Source organism: Macrosteles quadrilineatus, unplaced genomic scaffold (genome assembly GCF_028750875.1).
Source record: "Macrosteles quadrilineatus isolate MER2022 unplaced genomic scaffold, UCM_ALF_1.0 Scaffold_5__1_contigs__length_97177068, whole genome shotgun sequence".
Lineage (NCBI taxonomy): Eukaryota > Metazoa > Arthropoda > Insecta > Hemiptera > Cicadellidae > Macrosteles > Macrosteles quadrilineatus.
Window position 1 is genome coordinate 66,409,575 of NW_026542598.1, and position 21,531 is coordinate 66,431,105.

At 37.1% G+C, this 21,531-nt stretch overlaps 1 protein-coding gene across 1 annotated transcript in view; it reads left to right on the forward strand.

Annotated features, from left to right (window-relative positions):
• LOC128995277 (uncharacterized) overlaps nucleotides 1–21,531 on the forward strand; it is an 81,132-nt gene that overhangs the window by 25,561 nt on the left and 34,040 nt on the right. The window contains exon 3 of the mRNA XM_054420239.1: nucleotides 17,808–17,835. Within this exon, the coding sequence (XP_054276214.1) occupies nucleotides 17,808–17,835 (28 nt within the window). The remainder of the gene's footprint in view (nucleotides 1–17,807; nucleotides 17,836–21,531) is intronic.

The window sequence follows — 21,531 nt, forward strand, 5'->3', positions numbered from 1 at the left end:
TTTGAAGGGTCATAACAGCCAAAAACACCACCCGTCCACATTTTTAGATATATGTCCGTCAGCACGATAACTCAAGCAAATATAATCTGATGTTGATGAAATGTGGTTTAAACGTTAGTATTAAACTTATTATTATTACCGGTTATTATTTAAACTTTCGTTAAATAATAAAATAGGGATTTCCCATTTTTGACCCTAAAACATACAGTTTTTCTATTTCTTTCTAAACCATTTTGTAGGGCTTATAAAAAAATCATTTAGTACCACAAAGCGTTGGTTGTACGCCTGCCAGGGAGATAAAATTCAATAAAAATGGTAAAGTAAATATTACTCTTTGTTATTTTTATTTTTTTAATCAACTGTTGTAGTTTGCTTGTTTATTGACGGATATTGTACCTAATACAATCGGGGAAATGTGTTAATTTCATACCAAGCTATCGACATTTTAACCAGCAAACACACCTCTTTACTATCACTTTAGCAGCAAACTTAGGTAATCATTAAATCACTATCATTAGACAGTTTTAAGGGAATATTTTTGTGTAAATCTTGCTAGGTAAATGGAAATTAGCTTATCTGCATGCAGGTTTACTGCGGCGGGAGTAGGTTATTTTATTATGAGATTGAATTTGTCTGTTGAAATATCATATTATGCAAGTACGTTGTTCATACAATTAAAATATTTATAGTATTACATTTCATATCATTCGTTAGGTAGTGTTAATTCCCCACATTATATGTAATTTTAATATTTAATTCCCTTTATTAAATGTTCCCTACACTTAATTTGTCCTCACATATTTGTAATTTGTAAATAAACCTAATGTTGACAAATATTCTTTTCAAGCCAGCACAACACCAACTCCCAAATATAAGAACCCCCATAATTATTTTAAGAACCCCTGAATATCCTAGTAATAATCCTACAGTATATTAATTACTAGCAGAGTACCCGTCCTTCTTACGGGGTTGGCGTATAAGTATGAAATGCTTATTGCAGTTATACTCGTAAATAGTATACTATTTCGTCAATTCGGTAAATTCCGAATAGGTAGACCTAAATATAATAACAGTTAAAGCAAAGTTGGAGAGGTTAAATTATAATTAATTTTTTACATTTTAAATTGAAATGTTTGCTTTAATATTACGGTTTAAACTTCCGCGAGGGCCACTACATTTCCTAATCACGTACTTATCACTGCTTACGCTTCTTCGAAACTGACCAAAGTATACATTTCATTATCTAAATCATCGTATAACCTCATAGTAGCCACTAGTAATCTCTCCCGTGAACTTATCTTACGCACCAACCGTGTGTATTGTACGCAGTCTAGGAAACCACTCACGGCAGCTGCGTTTTGGAACCTGGACAAAAGCCTTATCTATTAAGCTATGGTTCCACAGGATCCGGAATCTCCGCTGTGCGGTGCGGTTTTTTTCCGCTGCGGAATTACAACGACACTGGTTTAATGGAATTCCCATGCGGTTCCACTGACGTGCGTTTCCGCATCCCGAATTTTCGGTTCCGCATGGCGGACAAATCATACTGGTCTGAAAGCATTGGCAGTGCGGATTCCGCCAGCGGAGAAGAGCCATCAATTAATTATTGTGACCAATCCTATTAATTATTGTGATAATTTAGTTTCCTAACATTATTTAAATAACCTTATTCTTTTTAGGGATTGTATTTTTTATTCGTGTATCAATAAAACTGCAATTTAAGTTCAAATTGTTATTTTATTAATGTTTACCATCACCATCCTCATAAAAATCAATAAGGTGATTTTTAAGAACTATGTCTAACATCAGTTGACAATAAAAGTAACCACAATTAAATATAAAGTCTGAATATTACCTAATAGCCTATTATTTTATAGTATTTATGGTAAATATTTGTGTTCCCTACTCGTTGCTAGTTTGGACAAAATTGAATTTCCGCAACGTTATTTCCGCAGTTAGTCCACCCCTCCAGATTTACGCTGCGGAAAATTACGCACCGCATGGCGGAAGTTCCGCAGTCTGTGGAACCATAGCGTTTCCCATTTCGTTCGATGTTTGGATTTAACTTAACCTAAAAAAGTTTTGAAAGACCCTAGGACTAGTTACTAGGCCTACGTTATTGTTTTAAATTTAAAATGTTTGAGATGTATGATTTATATGATTTGTTGGGAAAATATGTGTAACACGAGTTCAAACTACCTCTGCCGCACTCGATAAACTTTCAACACTCGCCCACGGAACAGCGTACACATTTCTCTCGTATGCAGCAATGCGCAACTTCGCCCACTAGTTACACAAATAACTATTGGAATAATAATCAGCCTATTTATTAATGGGTAAAATGAGCTATGATCATGCGAAATTTCAACCCAATTCGAGTCATTTCTTGATTGAGTCCCAAACAAATAACGAACACACACTTACAGCTTTATAATATTAGTACGGTATATAATGATGTTTCGATTGCCAATACACTAATGCTGCCCATGTTCTTTAATATAACAAGTACATTTGGATTTTTTAGCTGGAAGCAGTTAAGGTGGAATGTCTTTGAAGATGAACCTATTTGGCCGTAGTGTGATCATGTGTTCAGACCTGTCAAATTTTGAGGTTAAGTAAAAAAAAAAACAAACTGACATAATAATTCTTGGAATTGACAATAGTTAAATATACTTTATACTTACTCTAGCCTACTTTTATATAACTACTTGGCAATATATAGAATATTTACTGTGAAATAGAGAAGTGATTCCTAACTCCAAATCAGCTAATGAATAAGTTGATACTTAATTATTTTCTCCAAATTATAGGTGATGGTTGCTTTGATAATAGTTAATTATATTAGTTAGTATTAAAATATTGAATCTTCTTGCATAAGTTAATTAATTTCGATCATTATATTAATAGAATAATATGGTTGCTGCGACTGGGATACACATAAAATAACTGTTGGGACATACAGTAATGGCGATTTACGTTTAGTTTTGAAATATCTTAACATCTAAATATAAACTCGCCTTTTGGGTTTCATGTTAGAGATCAGAATTAAATACTCTTGAGATGACGAGATGAACCTTTATAGACTCACGGTTTGACCCATTTAAATTATAATTAACAGCTAATTGTATTGCTGATAATTCATTAATGCAATCACTAATCAAATAAGTTCACCTCATACAAACAGGATAACATTATACAATAGGCCAAGGAAGCAAGATTCGAGTTTGGTTTATAAAATGCAGTAGCCTAAAAACAGATTTTTTTCTTATAAATTAAACAATGAAATATACTAAATCATTTCATTTGATCTTTAATGGCAATTCTTTCGTAAGTAATACCGTAATACAACCGGCCCCTCTAAATGCTTAATTATTGATTGCCAACATGCCAGTTTGTTTGTTTTGATTTAACCTCAAAATTTGACACATAAAACACATGATCGCACTACAGCTAAATAGGTTCATCTTCAAAGATATTCCACCACACCTTAACTGCTTCTAGCTAAAATGTCCAACTGTAGGTAAGAATATTTTTGTATATATACGCCTCATAGGCTACACATATGTTCGAAAAAAATGTTCGATAATTATAGCATTAGTATTGATTGTCAAACGCCAATCAATAGATACTTTCTTGGAAGCTCTGTTTTCTGTTTAGAAACTACTTTGCATCTACTTGTAGTGCATACAACACACGGCCACGCTCTCGTGTTGTTCTCCTCTCGCCACAGACACTCTCCTCACCCTCTCTCTCCTTCTCCCGCCCCTCTTTACTCGACCACCCCTTTCTCCCAGCAAAATACCCGGTATAGTACTGTTGGGGAGAATAGGCTTATGTCAGGTAGTCTTCTCCACTCGCCTCGACACTCTAATGACCCCTTAATTTACGAGTTCGATAAGCCGGGTCGCCAGCGCCCCTACACTCCTTTTATCAGGCCTTTTGATCGAGTGTTGGGGTCCCGGCCACCGGTCGTAAATTCAGGGGCCATACTTATATAATCTAAACTTAACCTAACCCAACCTAACCTAACCTAACCTTTAACCAAACTTCTATATATGCGGATTAGGGCAACAGGTGGCCGATTCTCCGTTTTCCCTTTTCAACGGATACTCGCAAATCAGTTTGTTTTAATTGATTGCTTTATCTTCATTGAATTTTCCAAGGCCTCTATTCTTGTTGATTTCGAAGTTCGTCGACCCGGTTGTTGGAGAAATGGATTTTATGATACCTAACATTATTTTTCTTCCGGTTGTTGTGAAATGACTCATTCAAAAGATTAGACTAATGTAAATACATGCCAGATATAGCTGTTTACATTCTCCATCGGATTCCAATGTGATCTATTTTTTTAATTGCGGAAGAGTTTAACGATTTTCTCAAATCGACCCACATGTTTCATTATTCATAGCCTTCTTTTGGTTTAGGAGGAAAAAGATCACGACTCTTTTCATTTACCTTCTGTTCTGTACAGAGTCCAAGAAACATGTAGCTAACAAGCAGTGTTCATCCGATTACTACAGTAAGAAAAAAAGAGTTCCTTTGGTTCATTTACAAAACTCATCCACGTATCCGTTTTCCCAAAAACCATAAAGAGAACTCGATTCCTCTAGAATTGTCAAAGAGACAAGCTAGTTCTGAGCTCGTCCACAGTTGTTATGCAACACTCCATAAAAGGTGGTGGTTGATTGTAGTAATGAGTGTTCTAATGGATTTCCTCGTCTGGCAGACCGGTAGTGCCTGATCAGCTGGTGATAGGTACTGTAATCTCGTAGTCGCCGATGGCACCCAGTGCAACCAGTATCCACTAGGTGTTGTAATGTTATAGGTAACGGGACAAGCTTTCTACCTCAGTGCTGAGTGCTCGACTTGCATAACAACTGGACCACGTGGCGCAGCGGCGGACCGAAACAGCTAATCGGGCAAAACTATGGAAATAACGGGGCTGCGAATCAATTTGGTTCAGCTATTGGGATAAACCGGTAAAGATATCCGGAACTCCGGGGTATTTTGAGAAACACATACAACAACTTTGTGTTGTTAAGTTTATTTTACCCTACTCCCGACTTTGAGTGATTATTGTTAATCACACTTTATTTACGTCACACAGAATGCAGACGATGTCATTTTAACGGGAGTGTACATAAAAAGTTTGATGGAAATTCTAAGATAGGCTGTCACAAATCTTTTTACGGATTGTGAGTTGATTGTGGATTGGTGCTGTTACGAGAAAAGTAGGCCTACCGGTTATCTAAAACCCATATCTAAATATCTAGATATAGTCTCAAGTCTATGTTTAATACAATGAAACGTAAAATACTATGCAACGTGAAGTATAATTTGGCGTCACAATAATTTATCAATCTGTTCATTTTAGTCAAGGGACGCGATACACTTGGAATGTCGATGACAATATTAATAAATTGAATAGTAGTTCGCCCCGAAGATGGATAGCCGCTACGCATTCGAAACGTCGGCCTCTAGTTTAACTAATTCAACGACGCGGTCAACACCCGAAGACCAAGATTTGACAATCTGCAGTGACCGTGGTAGCTTATCATCTGTACATCAAGTCCTAAAAATGTTCATGATAACCCACTGTATTGTCAAAGACTACGCCCCCAAACCAACGAATCTGTAATTCTGAGTAACACCGTGACAACAGACAGTGTTTAGCTTAGAAAAATCCACAGCAATTAATTACTATCTTGTTTGAAATAGCTTGCGATAGTTTTAATAGGCGGTGACTGCAAGTTTGTGGTATTTTAATACTATGAACCGGAACGTGAGCGGATATCCATGTTGATTTACGTGACCGGTCACGGTGTCGGTAAGTCGTCCGCTGCGATCGACCGTGCGTGACCGAGGTTGATCAAACTCTACCGACAACCGGCGACCGGACGACACCTACAGTAGGTCAGTGGATCGCCTCACGCGTAGCTCACGTATACACGTCTCCGCGGCTTCGTGCCGGCCGACCGTGGTGTAAATAATTCATGCGATCGAATAAAGGCGTCTCATCGCTCACAACTCACGCATTGCCCACTGAGTGTTTTAATGTGGCATGAACGGTGTGTGGGTTGAATAATCTCCCGTGAATTATGGGAAGTTAGTGTATAGTGTGCCAGCCAATGATGGTACGGATCTGGGGTGGGTAGCTGAGTGGATAGTGTTACCTGTATTCGGCGGGTTGTGGGTTGGATTCTAAAAAATGAGCTTGATAACTGGGCCTAGCTGTCCAAGGGCCTCGCCGAACTGTACAGAGAGGGTGACTTGGCGATGGGTCTGGGCTGGGGGGTTCAGGAAAGACGAGATTGGGGGGTCTCCACGAAAATTTTTTAGACGATTTTGATTATTCAAGATTGAATGTGTAGGTGAAACACATTTTTACCTCAACAGAAATCAATCATACACGTGCAATACTACAAATAGTTATGTTAGCACTGCATTGACTTTTGGCTTCAGGGGGATTTTAGATTCATCTGATGGCGGGTTGGGTAACATTCAACAGTAACACTCAAACATTCCAACGGCTGAGTTGAACACTGGTCGGTGATTGGTGACGTAACTGACACAATCAATCGGTTGGTTATAAAGTGGCTCTGTGACAGTCCAGTCCCAGTCGCCCACGGCCACGGCTAGGCTATGAATCACTGTGTATAGAGTAGGCGTGGTCTTGACACGTGCCTCTTGGTGAGGGCCGGGACTCTGTACAGTTGAAAAACACGAATACTTTTGTACTTGTTCCAATTGGATAGTTTGTTGAAGGGGCTGCGTAGTTGCCTTTGGAGTTTACCGAATGTCGAATGTAACTGACAGATTAATTTTGGACAATGTACAGGCAATCGGCACACATGTATGCTATAAGTCACTCTTGTTTAATATAAAGGGGTTTTAAAAGCAATAAGATAGTCTACGATAGAATTATAGGTGGTCTGATCACCAGTCATACCAGCCTAGGTCAAAGTTACAAGTTCACATATTGCTTGGTTCTTTACACACACGTTTTTCTGACGCAGAATGCTTTAAATAATTTTGTAAATCTAAGTGATAGTGATCACTGTAACGGTAAAAGGATTCCAACCCCTTCGTCAGTTTAAACCAGACCTACTTGACATGTTCTGCTATCGCTAATCTGCCAAGTCGAGGCAACTGTCTTGGTATGCACGAGTGACGATGCAATGTTGCACTTGACGGGGTTAGGGATTAGTTGTGTAACTGCAGGGTTCAGTTACACGCCGTGGATCTGTTGTGGTTGCAGACAGTACAATCGCCCTTGCAGTCGATGCACGCACCAATTTATATTAAAACTGTGAAATGAAACAATGTGTGTGATGTATAGAAATTTAGTCGAAAGACAATCCAAAACCTAGAATGACCCTAAGGAACGAATTAGAGATGGAGAGTATCAGATGAGTACATTCCGAGTTGGATAAGCATTTTTGAGTGAGGGATCACATTACACACCAAGGTATAAGCAGAAAATATAAAATAAACAATATACAAACTTAGAGAAATTTAGCTCAATTTAGCTTTAAAGCATAATATAATAGTATAATGTGAGCAATTTAAATTTGAATAACAGAAGTCGTATCATGGAGTACCTGATACTAATTTGTTTATAACAAAATTGTAATTATGTATCATCTTATTTTGTTATTCTACATAATATTTTCCTCGTATTTGGAGTTAAGTTCTATGAGACTAGATTCATTATCATAAAATAGTGAATTCAAGTACTTTTTATTTTACAACTTAACCTTTTGCGAAAAATAACCCGATGCTTTAGACATTTATAGCATTTAAGCAGAAATTAGTCAATCGTGAAAATTTTAATGCTGTGAAACCACAGACTGTTGCTGTCAATGCCAACATTTTACATAAACTTTTTACCAATATCTTATATGATATGTATAATATGTAAACAATATGCTTACATAGCAGTAATTTTAATGAGCAAACAAATTAACATTTTGGATCCTAATGTTCCTAAATTAACTTGAACGATTATGGATTTCTGAAAGATAAATGTTGGGTTTTGCCACATTCTTCGTGCTTTAACTCAACTATAAAATTTCGATTTCACCGCCTGTTTTCCTTAACAAGCTCATTACAGGTTCAATACCCGTGAAAGGTAAAACTCCTCGCGTTCATGACTGTGCACAGAATTTGTCTATTTTACCGTTCAACATCTGGCAGACTGATGTTTGCGTGATATCATTGTTGACTGTTTTGCACTTGGAGAATTGTATTTGCGCATTAGCGTCAACGTGAAGATAAATATTGAAACGTTTAGTGACGTTGAATTTGCAATACCTTAAAGTGTACCTGGGTTCTTGATAATTGTGCAAGAATTAAGTTTTAGTATAAGATTAATATAAAATATAATTTACGTGACCAGTGTTTATAAGTTTATGGCATGAAAGTTAAATTGTATTTAGAAATACACAAGAAGTCTGTAGATATTTGTTAAACAGCAATCGAAGAGGAATTTCAACATCGGGAATAGCTATTCTTCGCAGTAAGATCAAAATCTGAGACTCAGTACTTTCGTTTCAGGGTCCTCAAAACCCAATATGTTTTTGCCTTATGTAATTTGTTTAACTGTATTGTGGACATACCGATAGACAGACGTATGTTTTCCGTGTACGCATAGAAATAAAGTGCTTAAACAACGACAAAACGTGTCACGTTAATAAACATTAGCGCCTTGTTACGTAAACCGATGTTAACGTTGATATCAGAGAACGAAGCAATAACATGGGCAATCGTAGATTCATAAAAAAGATTATATGTTCTTCCAAATGAAATACGTTATGAACTTAATATGCCTATATTACGTACGAGAAATAAATCTAGACGTGTTACTACCTTACTAGAATTTGTTTTGACTGTTTAAACTATTGAATCGAAACATACAGAAACATTGAAGTGAAAATAAGGTGTCTCTGAAATGAACTCTATCTCTTGATTTCAATCAGGGGGAACAATTTTTTAGGTTGATAAGCTTTCGAGGGTAACTACCTGAATGAAAGGTAATGAAACATAATACCGTAAATGGTCAAAGTGGACGTAGCGGAATAGGTCAAGGATAGTTCAGCGACGAGGCTTGGGTCACGGGCGGTCATAATTTACTACTAATCCATGTTTACACTATTATGTCTGATGGAATTGCTTGTAATGTGTCATTTGAAAAATATCTTAGTGTTTGCGAAATTTAATTATGTGTTTGTGCATTGACCTCATATTTGCATGTTGGTTGGAGTTTTGATATTAAAAATTCAAGCCAATTCGGTTAATCGGGTAAGCGTGTTTCGTAGTTATAACGTAACAGCACATGTTGAATATATCGGAACATGAAGAGTGTATGTTATAATCATTGACTTGTTTATGGGGTCTTGGTTACGTTTTAAAAAGTTTTCCTCATTCAGTAGTTTTCTGCAGGATTTCAAATATAATTACTTCATGTTACGTTACAAATTTGTAACCGATTACAATACAAATTTTCTCAAATACAAATTTTTACGTATGTAGATTCTAGTCATACCACATTACAGTACCTTATCTAAAATATTATTCAAAAACATCCTTTCAGAACGCACGACAAGACTGTTCTATAGAAATTCCTCAAATAGAAGATTTAATTTGTACTTAAAAAGAGAGCTTGCACCTGGTTTACAGCTTACAGCATTGTTACTGACTCGCAGGTTCGAATCCTGCCAAATATACATCTATTCGCTGGTGAGATCTTCTTCAACTGAAATATACTGCAGTTCGGTGATTCCATTTTTTCGCATCGCCCCTACTTCCACGCGAGTTTAGGAAAGATGGGGACAAGGAAAGTTAGGGACACGGAAAGATAGGGACAAATTGGGGTTCGACCGGGGGGGAGGGAGAGATTAGCTGAACGAGGCTCTGAAAAGACTCTTTTAGAACGAATCGTTCTCCTGTTTCAGTTCACAGAGAGCTACAGTAACGGGATTGACATCAAAATCATAATTTGAATATTTCCAAACAGTAAACTTAAAAAAGTCAGTCAAGTACTGATTGATCCAGGCCTAATCGCCTAGGTTTGCTAGCTTCTTTTTTACGTATTTTGGGTAAATGTATTCTAATATTGTTGTGATTGTGCAGGCCTACGATAAACGTTGTAAAATAAATTGTATTTTTGTTTGCACATTGCGTCGGATCATTGTGTATTTGGTTACTTTTATGTCTGATGGACATTTTAGCTCTGAATTTCTGATCCGCTGTCATTTTTGTTGGAAACGCTTAAGAAGACAATATTTTATGCGGTCTACTCTGGGAAAATTACAGGACTGCATGGTCAAGATTGAATATTTTGACATATATTTTTAATGAAAATTTAGTGATTTTTTAAGGGGTTCAAATTGGTTTACAAGGCTTTGTAAAAATAAAGCGAAATATGTTATATGATATTACCCGACACTTAAAGATTTTCTGGCCAAGGGATCCTTGGCTGGATCCGCCACGGGATTAAACTCTTTTTTCTTATATTCACTAAGTTGGTGAAAATAGCCCAATGTATTTTTTGAAATATAATTACGTACGTTCGTTACAATTGTTTACAAGGCATTTTATATTTATTTTGTATTTTTATAAAAGTTAGGAGTAGGCTAATTTTTTCGTTTGTAATACTTTTAAAAACTTTTAAAATAAAACTTGATACATAAACCTACAGATTTTTATACAAGGTGTCCCGTAACTCTCTGGACATGTAAATAGCGTTATTCCTTAGGTCAAGACAAAAACATTTCACTATAGGAACAAGGGACTGGGGTGCCTAGTTTTCCGTCTGTCTGTATTTATGTGTTTTTTTATAAAAAAAATGTAACTCCTAAACGGTTTGAGATACAGCGTTGATATTGAATGTTTATGCGTTTGCTTAGGTTAAACAATAGGTGGAATACTTTGTACCAGATGCCTACGACTACATTTTACAACAGGTATTTCTTTCATCTTTCTCAGTAATAGCTAGTCACGGGTTGTTCCTGAATTATATTGTATTATTGTTCTAATACAAACGAGAGAAATTCGCCCATGTTCACGGTCGTATAACATAAATTGGAGGCTATAACATCCTCACGAAGTTTAAGCTATTGTTTTGGAAATATTCAAGAGTATTATTGATAAAAAAATTTATGCTTGAATAATCATATATAATTCGAGTTTACTCCGTGATTAATAAAATAACCCTACAAAAACACTTCAATGTACTAAATCTGTTGTCCCTAAGCTCTACAAAAGTAACCAAATTTAAGGGGAGATACAACTAGATATAAATACAACAAGTCGTAGTTACAACTAGACCTAGGTACAATAACAATAGAGAACGAGTCGATTTAAAGAGTCGTTCTCAGAGCTTAGTCAGCCTCCGTTTGCCTCCTCCTCGGCTCAAAACCCGATTTGTCCCCAAGTTTCCGTGTCCCTAAGTTTCCTTGTCCCCATCTTTCCGGACACCCTTCCACGCTGGTCCTACACAAACCTAATCACTCCCCTGTTACATTGGCACGCTGGGGCTCGGCGTTGCTTTACTAATGAGGTACAGGTTCGCAGGCTGTGTACACTCAGTGTTATTCGTCTGGTTAATTGATGAACATTCACACTTCACAGGCGATCCTTCCCATCATTGTGTTTGGAGGATCTGTTTGAGCCGTTTTTTTAGTTCGAGACCATTTTTTTTATATGTGTACACAACCTGCACCGTTTTTCTTATATGTACACAACCTGATTTTACTTAGGGGTTTTTATGCAGTAACATTTTTTTTTAAGTGTTATGGAACATAAGTGTTGCAAACAATTCAGAGTAAAAAGTAAATCAAACCCTTGTTTCAGTTTTGTAAGTGCGTATACGCGATTGTATTGTCGATGAAAATGTAATTTACCGTACTAAAAATTTCACTATTACGGTGCTTTTACCTATGTAGCCTAGCTAGCCTAACTGTTTCCAATGAAATATTACGGAGGACCTCTTAAAACACTGAAAGTTTTTTTAGGGACTGGGTGTTGATATCACAGATACATAGAGACATTTGTCCCCTTAAACCAACTAAAATTAAGTGTTAAGCTTTTGCTCTTTCACTGGTATTGTAACCAAATAGCAAAATTCATTTTCCACTGAACCTCACCTCACTTAACACATCTATTTTGTAGTCCGAAATGGTTTGAGAAGTGGTTCGTGGTTTGTGATGGTTTGTGGTTTGTGTGGTTGTGGTTGACCTTTTACATAAGAAACGCATTGTTAAAGGGACGTAATTAATACCGCAGAAAGTAGGCTATGTACATTTCACACAAAAATAGTACAAACATTTTCTTTTCTACGTTTCACTTAGCAACTGTCCCTCCATTACATAAACACTGACGACACTGTAGTTTGTGAGTGATTGTCGCATCACACTCGAGTGAGTCGTTGTCAGTTTGTGATGGTAATGATAAGTGTTGTTACAACTTGCAACAATACAGTGTTACAACACGTTGTATCTAGGTACAAAGTCAGCTTCTTTGTAACAAAGATACAGCTGTCATTCTCGTCGCGTCTCTTCCGTTGTTGGCGTTGAATATCTTCCCATCCCGTCACCCCCTTCCATACTTGTTATGTCAATTACCTAGATTGCTTTTTAAGTCTGTCGCACAGTTTTTAAGAGAGTCGCTATAAAATTCTCTTTTTGAATTTCGGTTTTGAAAGTCATTTCAGGGTTTGTGGGCACATAATGGTGTTTTCATGCTACGAAAGTAGTGTGTGTTTGTTGGGTTGAAAAAATTAAAAATTGAAAGTTAACAGACATTAGGATTTGTGGATCTTATTTGTAGTACTATAGTACTTTGACTAAATAAGCACAATAAAACAACAAACAAAAAACTGGTTGATCAAGAGCATAGATCAAACATATTCTTTTATATGTTGGTCTTTCGTTTGTTTATTAAAATGCAATTAACCCCTTAGTAAACCATAGAGTGCGTTGCTTTCTTCTCATTATTTAAGGGTCACTTTGCAATTTTTTATTTACTTCGAACGAATGTAAAGATCCATTTTATAGGTACTTCTTCTCATCCTCTGCTTTTGATATAAGAGTTTAGCACACATTTGGAGTCTTATCCTCGAATAAAAGATTTAGTCAATAGTCGTAAAAGTGTTGTGCACCAAACAAGCTCCAGATTTGACAATAGGATGCGAAGTTTACTTACAGTACCTATCCAAAGTTAATATTGTACAACTAGTTGCTGTATTACTCTAAAGACTGGAAATTTGTGTTAAGCAAACTGTACAATTATCTTTATGAAATAAATTTATTGCGTGGCCCTATTGTATGTAAACATTTTCTCTTCTCTAATGGAATGAGAAAGGCCGTAGTTAGCTTGACCTCGTGTTGTAGTCAGGCCGGAGCAAGTGCTGTATTTAGTAGTATTTAAGTGCAGAAGGTTGAACTTACCTTTGCGTGACCGCTCTGCGCTCCCTTTGTAGGTGACACAGTTTGTGCGAAAGGTGAAAGGTAACAAGAACAACCTATCACTATCACTATCGCTACAATATCCATCATTGGAACTAAATGATCCAATATCTTGAGTTGATGTTTTACCATCAACCTTTTATGGCACCTGTATTACTACAATTTATTCAAGGTGGGATGATGCTGGCTCATAAGGAGCGAGCTTAAATATACTTGTAGTGATACGGATAGGTGGAACCATTGACTATTGGATACAGAAGACTATTGGATACAGAAGAAGACATCCCATCTATATGGATCAGCTGTCGCCAATTTTTTACTAAAAAAGAATGTAGTTGTGTGAGCCAGTCACAGATTGCACTAGTGTCTAAAACTCTATTTTGTACCTTATTTTTTTGTTACTGATATAGTTGCTGGGTCACAACATTTGCTATAGCTCATAATAAGTCATCCCATCAGTTTAACTTGGTAAAACCCATCGTGTAATCGGCAGAAATCAGTAATTTAGATCAGCGCAATCTGTAGGTGGCTCACATCAACTAAGACAAATTTGATTAAAAACCTGGCTACTACTTTAACATGGGGATGGAATGTCTAGTGGAACTCCTAGGGGACTAGTCCTAGATTAGTTATGTGACTGTGGGCTGGAACTTGGACAATTTGCGTTACAGTGAATAATAAACTTATCTTCACGATATGGAATAGTCTGATACCTTAATCCAGAAACGTCTTCTTCACTAAAAGAAGAGAGACGAATTACAGTTTTACATTTTGGTCTGATGTTTCTAATAGGTTTGGCATTGTACCATGTCCATATTGTGAAGAATTGAAAATCGACAACTCTGGATTTTTAAATCAATCCAATCTAAGAGCATTCTTAGCATTGACTTTTGGATTCTGAGGTTCTATCAATAGTCAAAGGTTTAAGTCATGCTGTTAAGCATGTTGCTGCTCCATTGTTAGGTTGGATTATCCAGTCAGTTGTGCGGTACTGACACCACGACAGCCGGCCAGCGTACATCAGCCAGAACAATGAAATCGCTACCCAATTAATCCTTGCTCTTCGTCCCAAGGGTATGGTTTGTTTAAGTGATTGCAGCTCCCTACTCGCACTCCTGACTCTGCCAACCGCTCTACCTACCGTGTAGACTTGTTGTAGCTGTGGTTTGGTAACAACCTTATTACAAATAGTTCTAGTGGTTTGGCACTTGTTGGTCGGGATTCGATTGACTGTGAGAGATAATTAACCTCGAATAGAGATGTTATAACCTCGGGTAGCCCTGAGGAAAAATGATTTATCTTTAGTAGTACCTTCTTTGAAAATGGTATAATTATTCGTTAAAAACATAGTTTATTTATTTCTACCTTTAAAAAATTGATATCTTTACGACACTGTGCTCTGGAATTACTATGACTTGATTTTAATTATATTGTGATTTTTCACAAAGTATGGGAAGTGCGGGGTTGTCGAGAAGCTACAGTTTTGAAAGCGGCGCGGAGTGAGGCATTTTACGCAATGATTCGGCGGGTTTCTGTTTACGACACGGGCGGGTCTGGGATGAGAGGAGTTGCATTCACTCACACTTTGACATTATATCCCCGCCCTCTCGTTATCCCCGGGGACTGCTAGGGAATGCTTTTATTGTGTGGGGATATTTATGTGCTTTGAAAGAAAGGCAGATTCCACTTTCACGGCGCTCGACGCTCTTTTTAGTGTTACATGACAGATACACAATCAGATATCTTATCAAGATTACCTTTATTGTTTGTTTTGAATTGTTTAATAGATATCACAGTGATATTGTTAACTAGTATGCCTCAATAAGACAATGTAAACCAGTGCGTTTCGATGCAACGCTTCTATGAAGTCACAAGTAGAGTGTCATTATCATGCTGTATTTCAATACCTTCAACACACGACTGAATTCCAGAGAGGTTTGTATCACAGGGCTTGCCCGGGTTGGAGGAAGTGTCATGAGAATTTCTATCTTTTTGCTCACCTAAGTGACATGATGAGTTCTGTTGAATTCTCAATGTTAGGGTGCCTCTAAAGATATATGATTTGCGTCGTGTCTCAGGAATCGTAGAGATTTTGGTCATCTATACCTTTTACAACGTATAACAACAGCGGCAACAAGTGTAAAATTTCAACTCTATCATTCTTTTGGATCCTACCTTCACCAAAACCTTCAATGAAATGTCAAACAGAGAGTTTCCACAACTGGTGATTTCCACTTTCTGTTTATCTGGGATTCAATTTTGTCGCTATTCAGGCAGTGATGGCGGATGTGGGTAGTTAGCCCACCCTAGACTCACCAATTGACCTTCCCGTCTGCAGGAAATTGATCTGTCCTGTCAACGGTTTACTAGGATCAAGTAGTTCTATGCATAGAAGAAGTCTTCAGTATGGGAATGTGAATATCGAGATTGCCTGCAGATGCCAATTTAAGGCTAACCATAAAGATGCACAACTTAGATATCTGAAGACTATCGCCTTGTTTCAAATATTGGGTGGTGAAAGACAACTCGATTTGAAAATGAATGGGAAAAAGGTATATTACGTGAGTCAATGAAAATAACTCAGATAATGTTAATGTCAAATTTACTGCATGGTGATAAGTTTTAACTAAACTAAGCCAACCATTCAGTAAGTTTTCGTCGCGATGGCGTCATGCCCAGAGATGCACGAGCGGCTTCTTCCTGCATGCGCTCTGTGCTGCATGGTAAAGGTGGCGAAATCGCCGTTCCTCCCCTGTAGGCACATCAATTTTTTATTCATCACAAAAAAAGTAGTTGAACCACAGTTCACTAAAATAAGACGTGGTTTTGATATCACCATATCACCATTACTGTATCACCGTTGAACTGGCGCTACACATATTCGAATGTCTTGAATTTCAACCTATTTTCAAAGACTAACATTCAATCGACATTTTAAAAACATAATTTCCATCGTCACCAAATACACAGCAAGCTATATTATCTGTTTCATCGTATGGTTTTATTCAATATAGCAATTGTGACTCAATATTTTATATTTTAAAGTAAATCAACTTCCTGTTTTCATCGATCATAATTTTGTATCCCGGTATTTCTTTTAGTAATTGCAGCTTTGAATACGATGTCCCTGACGAGGCAACTGCGGTCGCTGATGATCTTTCTAATGGTCCTAGGCCAGGATGAGCAATGAAGCGTGGTGCATGGGGAAAGTGGGCAGATTGCGGTCTTTTTATCAGTGATAGAAAGCTGTGTTAGAACTGACCAAACTGTGCAACTGTTTATGGACGGGCATCTGTGTTATGGCATAGCAATTAAGTCCAGTCTTGTTTGTAAACAGGGAACGACACTCAATGAGGAAGTTGTGTGTACGTGATTCTATTGGTAGTTAATATATACTTCCCTTTTTTCCTGCTTTACCGAGTCGTGGCATTTCTAATAGAATGAGTTTCTGCGTTCAATAAAACTTGTTTACATTCTTTCAATCAGTCCATCCCGCGGATTTCAACTGCATACTTTTAAGTCTTATTCTGTTGATATGTAATCCAATCACGTGTTATACCCGAGTTATGCCGAGTCGTTAATTAGAACTTATCTATGGAACGTTGCAACTTCTGAGATGCCAAGTAGCGAAATAGCCGTTACCAGTCGGAGAAGGTAGAAACAATCTCGGGAATGCTGCACCACGTCGTCTGCAGCGTTGTTTCCAGCTGGACATACCCCTTGTATTGTACCTGCGCACTTTTTCCAAATAATGAAATTGTCTCATACTTTTATCACCATTGGTTTACAATTAAAGGAATACTTTATAAAATAATGCAATAGTGTACATTTTCTTAAATTTATATTACTCTATTACATAACTACAGTGTATAATTTAGAAATTTAAAAATCTCATTTTACCCCGCATCATCTAAAAACTTCCTAGTTAGTTATATTTTTCAGTTTTTAGCAATCACAATCAAGTTTGCATATTCGATTATCAAAATTTAAAAAAAGTAGAGGTCTGTTGGCAAATATTCTAGTAATTTTAACAATGCCATTTAATTACACTAGCAGGTGAAGATTTTTGCTAAAATTAAGTATCGTGCAATGAGCTAACAATACTCCAAACTTGAGTTATCAATTTCAAACATTATTCTTAGGTTAAACATATTCCACATTGAGACAAAAATATCATGCTCTGAGGTAAGAATATCCGCTCTCAGGCATCAATGCGGCGAGGTATACATGTCCCACGTATATTTCAAATAGCATTGCTGTAACAATATTTGGTAGCACAGTATCTGTATCTAGTACGGTGACAATGTGAACCGGTGAGAGTTGTATTCTGTTGTGTTGCAGGCGCTGGACGCTGTCGTTGATGAGATAGGTAAGTACCTCCAGGACTCTTCTGATTCATTACCGGTTCGTCGTGGTGTCGTTTAGCTCGTCCCATCGCGGATTACACACATCATGTGAGGACGGGAATAAATTACCCGGACGTGTACGGGGACGTTTACGCGGGAACGTTATGGAGGGAACGCTGGCGGTTGGGCACATCCGATTTCATATGAGCATGGCTGTAATGGAGTAGGGAAGACTGTTGAATTTTGAGTTAACATGTTCAATCTATTTCCAACCACACCAAGTGGGAAGGAACCTAGAAAAATCCGTAGAGGAAATTAATTGCTGATTAAAAATCTCCTAATCCAGTTACGTTTAAACAAACAAGTTTTGGACTAAATCGTATTTTACCTTCTTCACCTGTAAAAGATTGCTGGATTTAGAATTAACTACTATCCAATCTTCTTCAGTCCAATACCATGTGGGAAAAGCCCTAAAACCAACAGTATAGGATACCATTTATTAACTACGAATCTCATAATCAAATTACGTTTAAACAAACATATTTTATACCAAATATGATTGTACCCTCTACACTTCGGTTACACCCAGAGAAGTACATTACTTCTACGTGTTACACCATACAGAGACATGTACGTTTCCCACGCAGTACACACTGTGGCATGTCAGTAGCTCGTTACGTAACTTCCTTGTAACATAACTTGGGTAAAACTATATTATGAAACCTACACCGTCTCAATGCTTTAATACATACATACATTATACGTGTTATTTTGTAATGCTTCAAACGCAACTCAGAAAAGAATATTTTTTATGTAATTGACATTTAAGTTTTTAATGTTTTGTCACTGTAATGCAAAGATTTTAATTTCCTTTAAAATTCCATATTTGTGTGGAAAGAATTTAAAGTAGTTATTTTAAATCAGTATGTTCTGAAATTCGCTTACATAAATTTAAATCACACCTTTCTCCAATTATCATGACACCTGTTTCGTAATCAATGACAAGATCGTAATTGTAGGATGCAATTTTCAGCATCGCCACTGATTTTTTGTACACAAGCACTTTATTTCAGGAGTTCTTACCCGGCCCTTAATAGGGGTAAATACCGAAATGTAAGAACTCTAAATGATCTTTAAACTAAGCGGCAGGTACAAATCTGTCAACTTTTGTCTCCTCTCAATGACCTCCCGCGAACACTAATGCCACATATTTTCGAAGTAGGTTACTACAGAAGCTGAGTTTTTCGTATTAGACAAGTTTCTGCTTATTTAAAAACAGCAATGACTAATTTAGTCCTAGGATAAAAGTTGGCCGAGTTTATTGTAATCTTTTCAGCATGTGACTCTTTGCCTGACTAATATCGTTATCTAGTACCTATATGGTCGATGATAAGCTGTAACCTTTCTTGATCCTTCCATAAACTTGTGTTACAGTCCGTGCCTGGCCGTGTAAAAGCCACTTATGTGTTGTCAGCAGTTTCACTTTAATCTATGTACAAGCACATTTTCACCTTTAGTTTGCTAGAGTTGTTGTGTTGTGCCTTATCACAGCACGTGCCATACTGCCATAGTGTCATAGTGTCATAGCACAGCCACAGTTGCAGTATACACAGGAAGTGCTGACCGATATGAGATACTTCCTTTGCTATTGTTCTGCCGTCGTCCACGCTCCGTGTGGCACACGCGACACTACGTCATCCCGTCAGAATATTGAACAGTATGAGATTATACTTGTGGAGTTGGAAAATCTAAATACTTAAACTTACTAGAGTAGACAAAACTTGTACAGTCTGATAGAAAATATAACAACTTCCACATTGCCAAACACATTTAAAAATGCAACGTTCATTTACAAACAATTAAAATGACTAGTCATGTGTCATTTTAACCAAAGAGTAAACTCAAATCCTCATAATATACCCTAAAATAAGGGGAAACGTGTAAAGTAGTTAAATAGTGGTCAAAATGTCACCAACATGAAGCCCAAATCAAAATAGGCTTCATATTTTACAATGGGTTGAGAAGGTCTTGTCTACTAATTCAATGATACTGTACAAGGTATTACGATGTGTAGAGACACGGTCATTCAGGAAGAATGTTATCAAGTTCGTTACAAATTTATGTAAAACTCTTCCAAAACCTTACAGTGCGTTCAAACAGCCGTGGCACCTCTGAAGGAGTACTGTAGTAGATCGCACACTATAGCGCGACGCGGGGCGCCGTTACCAAGTACGTTTTACAAATTCTTTTTGTCTATGGTTTTACTACCGAGACCTACTAAAAAACCATACTCAGTCAGTTGTTGATCGACACAGGCACTGATAGTGCAGCGTGTCAATATGAGCAATAGTTCAGATGAATATGATTTGTTTTTATTTTGTTTGCTGGACTCGGAAGAGGAAGAGAAACGCCAGAAAGAGATGTGCGCTCGCTCATCTGAAAAGGTGTTTTTCGCAAGTCGGTTTACTTGATAACGTGAGCATTATTATTAAATCTATTTCAGTCAAATTTGTTAAATAACATTTTTGTAATCCTACATTTTTGATCGAGCTCTTAAATTAGCAATTTTGGACTATATATTTTAGTAGTCCTAGCAACCTAGGCTAGAACAGTTTTACTGATTTACAATCTAGTTTACTATATATTTTAATCATTTGTTTATGGATTATGTAGTTAAGTTATCTTAAACCCTTCCGTAACCTAAACAAAATCCCAAATTGTTATAATTTGTCAAATAACAGATAAGCCATTCAATTGCTCAGACGTTTATGAGAAACTCCAACAAAGCATTGGGTACAGTCGTCGAATCATCTAAGACCAAGACCAACTAGCCTCCATTAAACAAAGATATCCCAGTCCAAAACAAACAGAGCCAAATACACTATATTGATGAGCTGTTAACACAGCCTTGTAAACAGTAAACACTGAGGTCATTATGACTCTGACCACTCTCGGTTGAGAGAAATCCAACCTTACACCAGACTCTGTCATTAGACCAATGATCAGGCGTCTTGATCACTTCCGGAGGTCAGCAATTGCTGGGTTTCGTCAGAGTTCGTGGTCTGAGAACGTGGTTTCGACCACTCCAGCTGGTCAGCTCCAGCTGGACCTCCCACGATAATCAGAACCGCGGCTAGTAGTTCTATATACTCTTAAACCTCTTATGTTCAATTGGTCTTTTAGGTTATGAATTGCAATTATCGTGCAGGTTTTGTCACGTTACGCATAGAGAAAAAATTAAATGAATACTCCTTGCAGAAAATTATAATTCTAATAGATCAATACTTTCAGATTTTTATAAAATCGATCAATCCTCATAGCAGACAATTATCATCCTAATGATTTAATACTTCTTGCATACAATTATCATCCTAATGGATCAATCCTCCTAGCAGACAATTATCATCCTAACGAATCAATCCTCCTTGCAGACAATTGTCATCCTAACGAATCAATCCTCCTTGCAGACAATTATCATCCTAATGATTCAATACTTCTTGCAGAAAATTATCATCCTAATGAATCAATACTTCTTGCAGACGATTATCATCCTAATGAATCAATCCTCCTTGCAGACAATTGCCATCCTAATGAATCAATACTCCTTGCAGACAATTGTCATCCTAATGAATCAATACTTCTTGTATACAATTATCATCCTGATGAATCAATCCTCATGGCAGACAATTCTCATCCTAATGAATCAATACTTCTTGCAG